Source organism: Neolamprologus multifasciatus, chromosome 16 (genome assembly GCF_963576455.1).
Source record: "Neolamprologus multifasciatus chromosome 16, fNeoMul1.2, whole genome shotgun sequence".
NCBI lineage: Eukaryota > Metazoa > Chordata > Actinopteri > Cichliformes > Cichlidae > Neolamprologus > Neolamprologus multifasciatus.
Window position 1 is genome coordinate 17,223,988 of NC_140454.1, and position 15,818 is coordinate 17,239,805.

The 15,818-nt window shown below is 33.8% G+C and overlaps 1 protein-coding gene across 6 annotated transcripts in view; it reads left to right on the forward strand.

Annotated features, from left to right (window-relative positions):
• LOC146500598 (uncharacterized) overlaps positions 1–15,077 on the forward strand; it is a 30,986-nt gene extending 15,909 nt beyond the window's left edge. For 3 of the 6 annotated variants that reach the window (XM_085134582.1, XM_085134585.1, XM_085134584.1), the window contains 9 exons: positions 340–552; positions 2,616–2,780; positions 3,577–3,789; positions 5,853–6,017; positions 6,814–7,026; positions 9,069–9,233; positions 10,030–10,242; positions 12,286–12,450; positions 13,665–15,077. In XM_085134582.1, the coding sequence (XP_084990708.1) occupies positions 340–552; positions 2,616–2,780; positions 3,577–3,789; positions 5,853–6,017; positions 6,814–7,026; positions 9,069–9,233; positions 10,030–10,242; positions 12,286–12,450; positions 13,665–13,885 (1,733 nt within the window). In that variant the 3' untranslated portion in view covers positions 13,886–15,077. The remainder of the gene's footprint in view (positions 1–339; positions 553–2,615; positions 2,781–3,576; positions 3,790–5,852; positions 6,018–6,813; positions 7,027–9,068; positions 9,234–10,029; positions 10,243–12,285; positions 12,451–13,664) is intronic. The other 3 variants (XM_085134586.1, XM_085134587.1, XM_085134588.1) reach the window with 3 other exon arrangements.
• Positions 15,078–15,818: the final 741 nt, after the last annotated feature.

Sequence of the window (15,818 nt, forward strand, 5' to 3'; positions counted from 1 at the left end):
TTTGGGTGACAGTGGAAAATGTATTTTTGTTATCTAAAAAAGAATTTGAAAACCAGCATTGAAAAGATTTTGTTACTCTTTGAACCAGTCGTCATCCTTTGATGATTACAAGAACATTTCCTAGTTTAGATGAAAAACATGTCTTTAAAAATTACTTTACTTGGTTTATTTTAATATATTTATTGGGAAATGGCTTCTTTGTTTTCTTGACCCATTTTTACACCTCACTGGAGAAAGACTGGTTTAGAATAAACCAAGTTTCCCTCCAAACGATTTAACCCTACTACCATCTTTTAGCAGACTAGTGCATTTTTTAAACTTTTTCCCCGTTTGTTTCAGAGTCAGAGCAACAGCAAGATGAGGAACCAAAGGGTTCTACTGAAATTGGTGATGGTTCTTCAGCTAACCAGCCAAGTTCATCTTCGATCAACAAGCCACCTGTTGGTGGGAAAGATGTTAGCTCAGAACAGGTCACAGAAGAAAAACAAAAAGAAAATGAATCAGATGACAAGACAAAGAAGGAAGATCCACCGACCGTTCCTGATCAAACAGGTGCAGAAACAACAGCTATAAACAGCTTTTTTTGTTTTTCTGGTACAGAAAGAGTCACACTTTGAAAAAGACTTCATGAAAATAATAAGCAAACATGTATCTAAAGATAACAGTGAATAAGATGGTGTAGGTGTCCAGGAAGAAAGAGTTAAGTGAAACTGCCTTTATATAGTCTGTAGTCTTGGAGCGCCATAATGTCAAAACTATTCAACACCAGTACCTTTCAATACTCCTCTGACATTATACATATAGTCCCTCATACAAAAGATCAGGATAGAACAGGCAAATATCCAGACAGACAGACAGACAACATATTAGAGGCAGACAAACATACATTTTTTGACATTAAATCCAGTGAAGCATAGAGAATATAAAATTAGCTCTTTAATAGGATTGAACAGAGTAAAGAAAAATGTACATTTTAGAAGATGGCATCAGACAGTATTTGTCTTAAATCAGTAAATAGTATGAAGAAACACTCAGGTGCATAAGTTTATTTTTTGGGCCCATAAAATATTATTTTGCAATTTTTTCCTCTGCATATCACCACAGTGAAAGTTAAATCAAACAATCAATATGTGATTGAAATGCAAACATCCAGCTTTAATTTAAAGGTTTGGATAAACATATTGCATTACTGTTTAAGAATTTCAGTAAGTTTTTTAAAACATACACCTCCATTTTCAGAGGTTCAAAAGTAATTAGACAGTTGACTGACAAGTGGTTTAATGGCTGGGCCTGTCACCATGTTATGGCAATTTATTGTCTTAATATGTCATGACATATTAAGACAATAAATTATGTGGTTGCTGTTTTGAAGCATGGTCCTATATATATTCATACATGTACACTTTACCTGTCACATGTCTGCTATTTGGTCCTAAATAAAGTGTAAAATGTTAGAACACACACAAAAGCTAGAGCTGAGACCGCTGATGATCCAGTTGTGTAGTTACCACAAACAAGTCATTTACCAAAATGCTCCAAAAGCCGCCAACACCACAAACAAGTTCAAGAGACGAGGCCTGGTAGCACCTACCTATCATGTAACGTAACCTCACATCAAATGATGTATGACTTTAAGCTTCATAAAATTTTAACCAGTAGCTAAAAAGACGCAAACTGTTTACTGCACCATCAGCATTTTTAGTTCACTTGTTAAGGTCACCACTTTATTATCTGGGTCTTTTATTTTTATCAACCACCTTTGATTTTCTCACAAAAAGAAGATGTTAACTAAATAAAAACAAATGCATGGGAAATAAAATGATGATAATGATATTGACATTTTTTGTCAATGACAAAAAAGATCTGTAGAAACGAGGTCCAATGAGAACTAATTAAGTTGTGTAGAAAGGTGGGACCAGTTTAGAAGTAATGCAGTTAGAATGATCAGCATTTGATCTGCCCATGGCAAATGGTACAGCACAACTAGCTCCCATGTTTCTTGTTTCTCATGAAAATGCAATAAACAAAGGACACATTTGTCACAGTTCAAAAACTGGTAAAAACAAAACAAACCTTTAAACTATATATTTTAGTCATGTGAATCTTTAGATTTTCAGTCAACAAAAATAGACTAAAACAGAAATAACTGAAATGCCTAAATCACGCTAAAACGAAATCATAGTTAAAGTGTTAAATGTAACACTGATCTGTGGGGATTGAGTTGTTCATGGAGTCACCCTAAAGTACTGCAGCAGTTTAACGTACTGCATTTTTGGCACTTACTGGTTTCATTTCTTTAATGTTGATAGTTTCCTTCTAGCATTTGGTGACTGCTGGAATTTTGTATAAACTTGTGGCTTCATGTCTAAACTATATTTTTAAAGTACGTCAAGAAACAAGCTTTTCATCACCAGCAACCTAAGCTTCATGTTTGGTCCTAATTAGCAGATGAAAAGTTATAATAGTGAACATGGAAAAGATTAAACATTGTAAGCATGCATACATTAACCTAAAACGTCATTAACCAAACTAACTTAGCAGCACTACCACCTACTAACTCCCAACTTACAAGGCAGCTTCTTGCTGACGCAATATTTTTCCTTTTTCTGTCTCAGGTATGGAAAACAACAAAGATGAGCCCAAAAAAGTTAAGCCCGTTGTGCCTGTAAAGTCTTTTAAAATCAGAAAAGGACAAGCTAATATAAATCCAGCCAGAGAAGAAGAACACAGTGGGGCCACAGAATCTGGTCTGCAATCATCCACTGCTCCTAAAAATCCAGGTTTGAAAGTATACCATGAAAGCTAGATTCAGAATAGTCACAGGAAAAAAATTGGTTAGCAAGACAAAAGCTGACAAGTTTTTGAACATGAAATATAATTTGGTGTTTAGGGTTAGTGTGCCAAATATGTGACTGTTTCTCTAACAGACAAAATGATTCATTGTTGTTTAGTGTGCTTTTTGTATTTTGAGTATTTTTGAATAATTTAAAATAATTAAAAGTAAAATTATGCAGATTTGACCTTTTATCCATATGACATATTTGTGTCCTTTTAAATTCACACATAGAAATTTTGGATGATGTTGGAAGAGCTTTAATTGTCAGGAAGAAATGTGAAAAAAACAATACAGAAATCTTTTTGTTACTCTTCATTTTACCAAAAACTTTATTATTATAGAATTCTTATTAATATTAATTAACATCTACATCATCATAACGTCTGGAGCATTGTATATAATTTGGGTGACAGTGGAAAATGTATTTTTGTTATCTAAAAAAGAATTTGAAAACCAGCATTGAAAAGATTTTGTTACTCTTTGAACCAGTCGTCATCCTTTGATGATTACAAGAACATTTCCTAGTTTAGATGAAAAACATGTCTTTAAAAATTACTTTACTTGGTTTATTTTAATATATTTATTGGGAAATGGCTTCTTTGTTTTCTTGACCCATTTTTACACCTCACTGGAGAAAGACTGGTTTAGAATAAACCAAGTTTCCCTCCAAACGATTTAACCCTACTACCATCTTTTAGCAGACTAGTGCATTTTTTAAACTTTTTCCCCGTTTGTTTCAGAGTCAGAGCAACAGCAAGATGAGGAACCAAAGGGTTCTACTGAAATTGGTGATGGTTCTTCAGCTAACCAGCCAAGTTCATCTTCGATCAACAAGCCACCTGTTGGTGGGAAAGATGTTAGCTCAGAACAGGTCACAGAAGAAAAACAAAAAGAAAATGAATCAGATGACAAGACAAAGAAGGAAGATGCACCGACCGTTCCTGATCAAACAGGTGCAGAAACAACAGCTATAAACAGCTTTTTTTGTTTTTCTGGTACAGAAAGAGTCACACTTTGAAAAAGACTTCATGAAAATAATGAGCAAACATGTATCTAAAGATAACAGTGAATAAGATGGTGTAGGTGTCCAGGAAGAAAGAGTTAAGTGAAACTGCCTTTATATAGTCTGTAGTCTTGGAGCGCCATAATGTCAAAACTATTCAACACCAGTACCTTTCAATACTCCTCTGACATTATACATATAGTCCCTCATACAAAAGATCAGGACAGAACAGGCAAATATCCAGACAGACAGACAGACAACATATTAGAGGCAGACAAACATACATTTTTTGACATTAAATCCAGTGAAGCATAGAGAATATAAAATTAGCTCTTTAATAGGATTGAACAGAGTAAAGAAAAATGTACATTTTAGAAGATGGCATCAGACAGTATTTGTCTTAAATCAGTAAATAGTATGAAGAAACACTCAGGTGCATAAGTTTATTTTTTGGGCCCATAAAATATTATTTTGCAATTTTTTCCTCTGCATATCACCACAGTGAAAGTTAAATCAAACAATCAATATGTGATTGAAATGCAAACATCCAGCTTTAATTTAAAGGTTTGGATAAACATATTGCATTACTGTTTAAGAATTTCAGTAAGTTTTTTAAAACATACACTTCCATTTTCAGAGGTTCAAAAGTAATTAGACAGTTGACTGACAAGTGGTTTAATGGCTGGGCCTGTCACCATGTTATGGCAATTTATTGTCTTAATATGTCATGACATATTAAGACAATAAATTATGTGGTTGCTATTTTGAAGCATGGTCCTATATATATTCATACATGTACACTTTACCTGTCACATGTCTGCTATTTGGTCCTAAATAAAGTGTAAAATGTTAGAACACACACAAAAGCTAGAGCTGAGACCGCTGATGATCCAGTTGTGTAGTTACCACAAACAAGTCATTTACCAAAATGCTCCAAAAGCCGCCAACACCACAAACAAGTTCAAGAGACGAGGCCTGGTAGCACCTACCTATCATGTAAAGTAACCTCACATCAAATGATGTATGACTTTAAGCTTCATAAAATTTTAACCAGTAGCTAAAAAGACGCAAACTGTTTACTGCACCATCAGCATTTTTAGTTCACTTGTTAAGATCACCACTTTATTATCTGGGTCTTTTATTTTTATCAACCACCTTTGATTTTCTCACAAAAAGAAGATGTTAACTAAATAAAAACAAATGCATGGGAAATAAAATGATGATAATGATATTGACATTTTTTGTCAATGACAAAAAAGATCTGTAGAAACGAGGTCCAATGAGAACTAATTAAGTTGTGTAGAAAGGTGGGACCAGTTTAGAAGTAATGCAGTTAGAATGATCAGCATTTGATCTGCCCATGGCAAATGGTACAGCACAACTAGCTCCCATGTTTCTTGTTTCTCATGAAAATGCAATAAACAAAGGACACATTTGTCACAGTTCAAAAACTGGTAAAAACAAAACAAACCTTTAAACTATATATTTTAGTCATGTGAATCTTTAGATTTTCAGTCAACAAAAATAGACTAAAACAAAAATAACTGAAATGCCTAAATCACGCTAAAACGAAATCATAGTTAAAGTGTTAAATGTAACACTGATCTGTGGGGATTGAGTTGTTCATGGAGTCACCCTAAAGTACTGCAGCAGTTTAACGTACTGCATTTTTGGCACTTACTGGTTTCATTTCTTTAATGTTGATAGTTTCCTTCTAGCATTTGGTGACTGCTGGAATTTTGTATAAACTTGTGGCTTCATGTCTAAACTATATTTTTAAAGTACGTCAAGAAACAAGCTTTTCATCACCAGCAACCTAAGCTTCATGTTTGGTCCTAATTAGCAGATGAAAAGTTATAATAGTGAACATGGAAAAGATTAAACATTGTAAGCATGCATACATTAACCTAAAACATCATTAACCAAACTAACTTAGCAGCACTACCACCTACTAACTCCCAACTTACAAGGCAGCTTCTTGCTGAAGCAATATTTTTCCTTTTTCTGTCTCAGGTATGGAAAACAACAAAGATGAGCCCAAAAAAGTTAAGCCCGTTGTGCCTGTAAAGTCTTTTAAAATCAGAAAAGGACAAGCTAATATAAATCCAGCCAGAGAAGAAGAACACAGTGGGGCCACAGAATCTGCTCTGCAATCATCCACTGCTCCTAAAAATCCAGGTTTGAAAGTATACCATGAAAGCTAGATTCAGCATAGTCACAGGAAAAAAAATTGGTTAGCAAGACAAAAGCTGACAAGTTTTTGAACATGAAATATAATTTGGTGTTTAGGGTTAGTGTGCCAAATATGTGACTGTTTCTCTAACAGACAAATGATTCATTGTTGTTTAGTGTGCTTTTTGTATTTTGAGTATTTTTGAATAATTTAAAATAATTAAAAGTAAAATTATGCAGATTTGACCTTTTATCCATATGACATATTTGTGTCCTTTTAAATTCACACATAGAAATTTTGGATGATGTTGGAAGAGCTTTAATTGTCAGGAAGAAATGTGAAAAAAACAATACAGAAATCTTTTTGTTACTCTTCATTTTACCAAAAATTTTATTATTATAGAATTCTTATTAATATTAATTAACATCTACATCATCATAACGTCTGGAGCATTGTATATAATTTGGGTGACAGTGGAAAATGTATTTTTGTTATCTAAAAAAGAATTTGAAAACCAGCATTGAAAAGATTTTGTTACTCTTTGAACCAGTCGTCATCCTTTGATGATTACAAGAACATTTCCTAGTTTAGATGAAAAACATGTCTTTAAAAATTACTTTACTTGGTTTATTTTAATATATTTATTGGGAAATGGCTTCTTTGTTTTCTTGACCCATTTTTACACCTCACTGGAGAAAGACTGGTTTAGAATAAACCAAGTTTCCCTCCAAACGATTTAACCCTACTACCATCTTTTAGCAGACTAGTGCATTTTTTAAACTTTTTCCCCGTTTGTTTCAGAGTCAGAGCAACAGCAAGATGAGGAACCAAAGGGTTCTACTGAAATTGGTGATGGTTCTTCAGCTAACCAGCCAAGTTCATCTTCGATCAACAAGCCACCTGTTGGTGGGAAAGATGTTAGCTCAGAACAGGTCACAGAAGAAAAACAAAAAGAAAATGAATCAGATGACAAGACAAAGAAGGAAGATCCACCGACCGTTCCTGATCAAACAGGTGCAGAAACAACAGCTATAAACAGCTTTTTTTGTTTTTCTGGTACAGAAAGAGTCACACTTTGAAAAAGACTTCATGAAAATAATAAGCAAACATGTATCTAAAGATAACAGTGAATAAGATGGTGTAGGTGTCCAGGAAGAAAGAGTTAAGTGAAACTGCCTTTATATAGTCTGTAGTCTTGGAGCGCCATAATGTCAAAACTATTCAACACCAGTACCTTTCAATACTCCTCTGACATTATACATATAGTCCCTCATACAAAAGATCAGGATAGAACAGGCAAATATCCAGACAGACAGACAGACAACATATTAGAGGCAGACAAACATACATTTTTTGACATTAAATCCAGTGAAGCATAGAGAATATAAAATTAGCTCTTTAATAGGATTGAACAGAGTAAAGAAAAATGTACATTTTAGAAGATGGCATCAGACAGTATTTGTCTTAAATCAGTAAATAGTATGAAGAAACACTCAGGTGCATAAGTTTATTTTTTGGGCCCATAAAATATTATTTTGCAATTTTTTCCTCTGCATATCACCACAGTGAAAGTTAAATCAAACAATCAATATGTGATTGAAATGCAAACATCCAGCTTTAATTTAAAGGTTTGGATAAACATATTGCATTACTGTTTAAGAATTTCAGTAAGTTTTTTAAAACATACACCTCCATTTTCAGAGGTTCAAAAGTAATTAGACAGTTGACTGACAAGTGGTTTAATGGCTGGGCCTGTCACCATGTTATGGCAATTTATTGTCTTAATATGTCATGACATATTAAGACAATAAATTATGTGGTTGCTATTTTGAAGCATGGTCCTATATATATTCATACATGTACACTTTACCTGTCACATGTCTGCTATTTGGTCCTAAATAAAGTGTAAAATGTTAGAACACACACAAAAGCTAGAGCTGAGACCGCTGATGATCCAGTTGTGTAGTTACCACAAACAAGTCATTTACCAAAATGCTCCAAAAGCCGCCAACACCACAAACAAGTTCAAGAGACGAGGCCTGGTAGCACCTACCTATCATGTAACGTAACCTCACATCAAATGATGTATGACTTTAAGCTTCATAAAATTTTAACCAGTAGCTAAAAAGACGCAAACTGTTTACTGCACCATCAGCATTTTTAGTTCACTTGTTAAGGTCACCACTTTATTATCTGGGTCTTTTATTTTTATCAACCACCTTTGATTTTCTCACAAAAAACAAATGCATGGGAAATAAAATGATGATAATGATATTGACATTTTTTGTCAATGACAAAAAAGATCTGTAGAAACGAGGTCCAATGAGAACTAATTAAGTTGTGTAGAAAGGTGGGACCAGTTTAGAAGTAATGCAGTTAGAATGATCAGCATTTGATCTGCCCATGGCAAATGCTACAGCACAACTAGCTCCCATGTTTCTTGTTTCTCATGAAAATGCAATAAACAAAGGACACATTTGTCACAGTTCAAAAACTGGTAAAAACAAAACAAACCTTTAAACTATATATTTTAGTCATGTGAATCTTTAGATTTTCAGTCAACAAAAATAGACTAAAACAGAAATAACTGAAATGCCTAAATCACGCTAAAACGAAATCATAGTTAAAGTGTTAAATGTAACACTGATCTGTGGGGATTGAGTTGTTCATGGAGTCACCCTAAAGTACTGCAGCAATTTAACGTACTGCATTTTTGGCACTTACTGGTTTCATTTCTTTAATGTTGATAGTTTCCTTCTAGCATTTGGTGACTGCTGGAATTTTGTATAAACTTGTGGCTTCATGTCTAAACTATATTTTTAAAGTACGTCAAGAAACAAGCTTTTCATCACCAGCAACCTAAGCTTCATGTTTGGTCCTAATTAGCAGATGAAAAGTTATAATAGTGAACATGGAAAAGATTAAACATTGTAAGCATGCATACATTAACCTAAAACATCATTAACCAAACTAACTTAGCAGCACTACCACCTACTAACTCCCAACTTACAAGGCAGCTTCTTGCTGAAGCAATATTTTTCCTTTTTCTGTCTCAGGTATGGAAAACAACAAAGATGAGCCCAAAAAAGTTAAGCCCGTTGTGCCTGTAAAGTCTTTTAAAATCAGAAAAGGACAAGCTAATATAAATCCAGCCAGAGAAGAAGAACACAGTGGGGCCACAGAATCTGCTCTGCAATCATCCACTGCTCCTAAAAATCCAGGTTTGAAAGTATACCATGAAAGCTAGATTCAGCATAGTCACAGGAAAAAAAATTGGTTAGCAAGACAAAAGCTGACAAGTTTTTGAACATGAAATATAATTTGGTGTTTAGGGTTAGTGTGCCAAATATGTGACTGTTTCTCTAACAGACAAATGATTCATTGTTGTTTAGTGTGCTTTTTGTATTTTGAGTATTTTTGAATAATTTAAAATAATTAAAAGTAAAATTATGCAGATTTGACCTTTTATCCATATGACATATTTGTGTCCTTTTAAATTCACACATAGAAATTTTGGATGATGTTGGAAGAGCTTTAATTGTCAGGAAGAAATGTGAAAAAAACAATACAGAAATCTTTTTGTTACTCTTCATTTTACCAAAAATTTTATTATTATAGAATTCTTATTAATATTAATTAACATCTACATCATCATAACGTCTGGAGCATTGTATATAATTTGGGTGACAGTGGAAAATGTATTTTTGTTATCTAAAAAAGAATTTGAAAACCAGCATTGAAAAGATTTTGTTACTCTTTGAACCAGTCGTCATCCTTTGATGATTACAAGAACATTTCCTAGTTTAGATGAAAAACATGTCTTTAAAAATTACTTTACTTGGTTTATTTTAATATATTTATTGGGAAATGGCTTCTTTGTTTTCTTGACCCATTTTTACACCTCACTGGAGAAAGACTGGTTTAGAATAAACCAAGTTTCCCTCCAAACGATTTAACCCTACTACCATCTTTTAGCAGACTAGTGCATTTTTTAAACTTTTTCCCCGTTTGTTTCAGAGTCAGAGCAACAGCAAGATGAGGAACCAAAGGGTTCTACTGAAATTGGTGATGGTTCTTCAGCTAACCAGCCAAGTTCATCTTCGATCAACAAGCCACCTGTTGGTGGGAAAGATGTTAGCTCAGAACAGGTCACAGAAGAAAAACAAAAAGAAAATGAATCAGATGACAAGACAAAGAAGGAAGATCCACCGACCGTTCCTGATCAAACAGGTGCAGAAACAACAGCTATAAACAGCTTTTTTTTGTTTTTCTGGTACAGAAAGAGTCACACTTTGAAAAAGACTTCATGAAAATAATAAGCAAACATGTATCTAAAGATAACAGTGAATAAGATGGTGTAGGTGTCCAGGAAGAAAGAGTTAAGTGAAACTGCCTTTATATAGTCTGTAGTCTTGGAGCGCCATAATGTCAAAACTATTCAACACCAGTACCTTTCAATACTCCTCTGACATTATACATATAGTCCCTCATACAAAAGATCAGGATAGAACAGGCAAATATCCAGACAGACAGACAGACAACATATTAGAGGCAGACAAACATACATTTTTTGACATTAAATCCAGTGAAGCATAGAGAATATAAAATTAGCTCTTTAATAGGATTGAACAGAGTAAAGAAAAATGTACATTTTAGAAGATGGCATCAGACAGTATTTGTCTTAAATCAGTAAATAGTATGAAGAAACACTCAGGTGCATAAGTTTATTTTTTGGGCCCATAAAATATTATTTTGCAATTTTTTCCTCTGCATATCACCACAGTGAAAGTTAAATCAAACAATCAATATGTGATTGAAATGCAAACATCCAGCTTTAATTTAAAGGTTTGGATAAACATATTGCATTACTGTTTAAGAATTTCAGTAAGTTTTTTAAAACATACACCTCCATTTTCAGAGGTTCAAAAGTAATTAGACAGTTGACTGACAAGTGGTTTAATGGCTGGGCCTGTCACCATGTTATGGCAATTTATTGTCTTAATATGTCATGACATATTAAGACAATAAATTATGTGGTTGCTATTTTGAAGCATGGTCCTATATATATTCATACATGTACACTTTACCTGTCACATGTCTGCTATTTGGTCCTAAATAAAGTGTAAAATGTTAGAACACACACAAAAGCTAGAGCTGAGACCGCTGATGATCCAGTTGTGTAGTTACCACAAACAAGTCATTTACCAAAATGCTCCAAAAGCCGCCAACACCACAAACAAGTTCAAGAGACGAGGCCTGGTAGCACCTACCTATCATGTAACGTAACCTCACATCAAATGATGTATGACTTTAAGCTTCATAAAATTTTAACCAGTAGCTAAAAAGACGCAAACTGTTTACTGCACCATCAGCATTTTTAGTTCACTTGTTAAGGTCACCACTTTATTATCTGGGTCTTTTATTTTTATCAACCACCTTTGATTTTCTCACAAAAAACAAATGCATGGGAAATAAAATGATGATAATGATATTGACATTTTTTGTCAATGACAAAAAAGATCTGTAGAAACGAGGTCCAATGAGAACTAATTAAGTTGTGTAGAAAGGTGGGACCAGTTTAGAAGTAATGCAGTTAGAATGATCAGCATTTGATCTGCCCATGGCAAATGCTACAGCACAACTAGCTCCCATGTTTCTTGTTTCTCATGAAAATGCAATAAACAAAGGACACATTTGTCACAGTTCAAAAACTGGTAAAAACAAAACAAACCTTTAAACTATATATTTTAGTCATGTGAATCTTTAGATTTTCAGTCAACAAAAATAGACTAAAACAGAAATAACTGAAATGCCTAAATCACGCTAAAACGAAATCATAGTTAAAGTGTTAAATGTAACACTGATCTGTGGGGATTGAGTTGTTCATGGAGTCACCCTAAAGTACTGCAGCAATTTAACGTACTGCATTTTTGGCACTTACTGGTTTCATTTCTTTAATGTTGATAGTTTCCTTCTAGCATTTGGTGACTGCTGGAATTTTGTATAAACTTGTGGCTTCATGTCTAAACTATATTTTTAAAGTACGTCAAGAAACAAGCTTTTCATCACCAGCAACCTAAGCTTCATGTTTGGTCCTAATTAGCAGATGAAAAGTTATAATAGTGAACATGGAAAAGATTAAACATTGTAAGCATGCATACATTAACCTAAAACATCATTAACCAAACTAACTTAGCAGCACTACCACCTACTAACTCCCAACTTACAAGGCAGCTTCTTGCTGAAGCAATATTTTTCCTTTTTCTGTCTCAGGTATGGAAAACAACAAAGATGAGCCCAAAAAAGTTAAGCCCGTTGTGCCTGTAAAGTCTTTTAAAATCAGAAAAGGACAAGCTAATATAAATCCAGCCAGAGAAGAAGAACACAGTGGGGCCACAGAATCTGCTCTGCAATCATCCACTGCTCCTAAAAATCCAGGTTTGAAAGTATACCATGAAAGCTAGATTCAGAATAGTCACAGGAAAAAAAATTGGTTAGCAAGACAAAAGCTGACAAGTTTTTGAACATGAAATATAATTTGGTGTTTAGGGTTAGTGTGCCAAATATGTGACTGTTTCTCTAACAGACAAAATGATTCATTGTTGTTTAGTGTGCTTTTTGTATTTTGAGTATTTTTGAATAATTTAAAATAATTAAAAGTAAATTTATGCAGATTTTATCAATGTGACATAGTTTTTTCCCTTTAAAATCACACAAAGATATTTTTGGATGAAGTTGGAAGAGCTTTAATTGTCAGATAGAAATGTCGATAGAAACATTGGTTTATTGCTAATTACTAAACAGAAACTGTACTAAAGTTTTTCTGTACCTAATGTTACTTCTCACTATGGCCATCAAAGTTGATCACAGTATACATAACATTATAATCAACTGGACAAAAATAAATAAGCCTAAAAAATAACAATAAAAAACAAACCGAAAAATAAGTTTTTCAAAATCAATTTGCTGTCAAATTTATGTTTCTTTCATGATTTCTCTGTGCATTTTTGCACTGTGAAGCACTTATTTCAAACACTTTCACTTTATTAGAGCAGCCGTACCAAGTAAATCAATGCAAGTAACCAACGGGAGGAGCATTTATTGTTAACCTGTAGAGTTTATGGTTTAGTGTAGGGTCAAATTGTATTTGTGTCATGATACAAAGTGCAAAGTACGTGGCACCATCACTGTCTTTTATTGTTTATACTTAACAGTTCAGTATTTTCTTTATATCCACGAATTTTAGTTTATATACTCATTACAACTTTGAATATGCGCTAAATTCAGTTGACATTTATTTTGATTAACTATTTTAATGCAGTCTGTGGCTTTCTTGGAAACTGTTTTTTTGGCTATGACCATTTTGATTAAATGTCCAGTGAATAGGACTAGTTTATTTTAACTGTAAAGTATTTTTCCCCTGTTAAAGATTTATTTTTATGACAGGACAGTAGATCAGAGAGGAAAGGAGGGTCAGAGTGCTGAGAGAATGACAAATGTCCCAGGTCAGAATCAAAGCCAGGCCCCTGCAGTAGCTCTTTGGTATATGGGTCAGCTGCTCAACGAACTGAGCTATACTGGTGTCTTTGACTACAAGTTATTAACAGACTAGTGCACATAATTTTTTTTAATCTTTCTACTGTTTATTTCAGACTTGGTGAAAAAAGCAGATGACGACCAAATGTCTGCTCCTGAAAATAATGCCTCTCTTTCGGCTGCAGAGCCGCTTTCATCTTTGGCTCCAGCTTCTCCAACGATGGCATCTAAAAGTGATGCTGGGGAAAATGTGGATGACTCCAACAAAGAACAGGCTACTGGACAACCTAATAAGGAAATTGTTGGAAAGTCATCAGGCTCGGGGGAAGGAAATTAATCTACTGTCATAAATGGGAAATTAGAGTTATCTACCATTCCTGATCTGAATACTAGAGAAAAATGAGCACAAAAAGCTACACACTTGGGAGAGGACAATCAGCAAGAAGTTTCTGATCATATCAGGTGGTAGAGGTGATGAAAGCAAAGAATTCTGCCTCGGGACAAGGCAATAGTAACTGTAACCCTGTAGCAACATCCCCAATCATCAAAAAAAGGCTAAACTAATGAACACCTTTCTAAAGGTTCTAATGCAGCACGTGCAGTCCTAGTAGCATTGTGTCATTTACATACAATTTTCTCAAAAGTACTGTCTTTTCACAAATGTTAGCCTTTTTCTCTCTCGGTTCAATTGAGCTTTCAAACAGACTGAACTTACAGTGCTACATTCACCCCACATACATGTAAAAAGAGTAAAAAATGATTTTTTTTTTCTCATTCAAGTGAGTGCTTCCATTTGTGTATATGAGATTTCTTTACAGTGAGTGAGTGTGTGCCTGCTAAATGTTATTAGATTGGATCATTCATCCACAGGATACATTTACATGTAATCCAGGCATAATACACAGGCATAGAACACACAGGTGAGGCAAACAAAGGTGAAACCACAAAGAATAATAGTAAAGTCCACCGTGTGGCCCAGAATAAGAAAAAACAGACAGGAAAAGCCATAATGAAAGGCTATAGTGGAAAGGCTTTCAGAAAAGAAGTGAACCTATTGATTGTAGTTCAGAAGGAAACAGATCTCAAAACTGAAATTGTAAAATCTTTATAAAGATCCAGTCTACAGTTGAAAAGAGTGTAGATGTCCTTCAGTCTGAGTCAGTACAAAGGAAAACAATTATTTGCTTAGAGAGGCCAGAAAAGCAGACAGATTAATGGTAGGAGACACTGAAAACAAAAGCAGACAATTATATCAGAGACTTAAGACCAGAGGTCTCTATTCATTTTGTTTTTCAAAGTAGATAAGATATCGAAGGCCTCCTATAAATCAGGAAATACTATTATGTTAACAAAACAGCTTCTAAAATACTACAGAGTTAGTCATCTTACAGACCACTGCAGAGGCTGGTCTGAAATTATGCAACAGAAATTACATGAAATAATGCATTCTTGTGTATTTTGGCACTTCTAGTTAGTGATTATGTTTGTTTGACAATTACATGTAAATATATTCTTTTTTAAATGATGATGATGATGATACAGTATGTTATTATTTTAAAAGTATTTTAAAAGCTCTAGTTTTATGTGTATGTGTTAGGGGAAATTTCATTCAATTAAAAGATGCACTATCACAATGTTATACAGTACAGTTTTACTGTGACAACATTAAATTAAATTAATGAAAGAAAAAGGGTATTTGTTATGCATATCTGTAAGAAAATAAAGTCATAATGTCAATTTGTCTGCATCATATCTACGATCAAAGGGTTCTTTAGAGCGTTTTATGCAAATTTTTAAAACACTTTTGCAATAACAACTGAAATTTCTATTAACTTATGATATAATTGCTATCTTTCCTTAATTAATTTTAAATTAAGTTAGAATGGTGCTGTGGCATTTTGGTTTTCCTGTTTTGCTCTTTTTGCATTAACTTTGTTACGTTTCTTTCAGTTTTTCACAAAAGGTTACTACAGCAGTATCTGACTTTGATGTAAATGTGCTATACATGCCTACTTGAGTGAAGTAAACTTAAAAAAAAAATTCCTTCCGTGTTTGTCAAGTTAAGACTGCAGATATATAATCTACCCTCATGTATTGCATCAGTTGATATAAATTGTAAAACTATTGTTCTGTCAATAGGTGGCAGTGTTTATCAGCTGTTACATTAAGCCATCGGCTGATTTTTTCTGAGAAATTATTCTTTTTTAGACTTCAGTATTGAGATGGTTGAAGGACATTTGTTTCTCTAAAGGCAGGAAAACATAAACTGA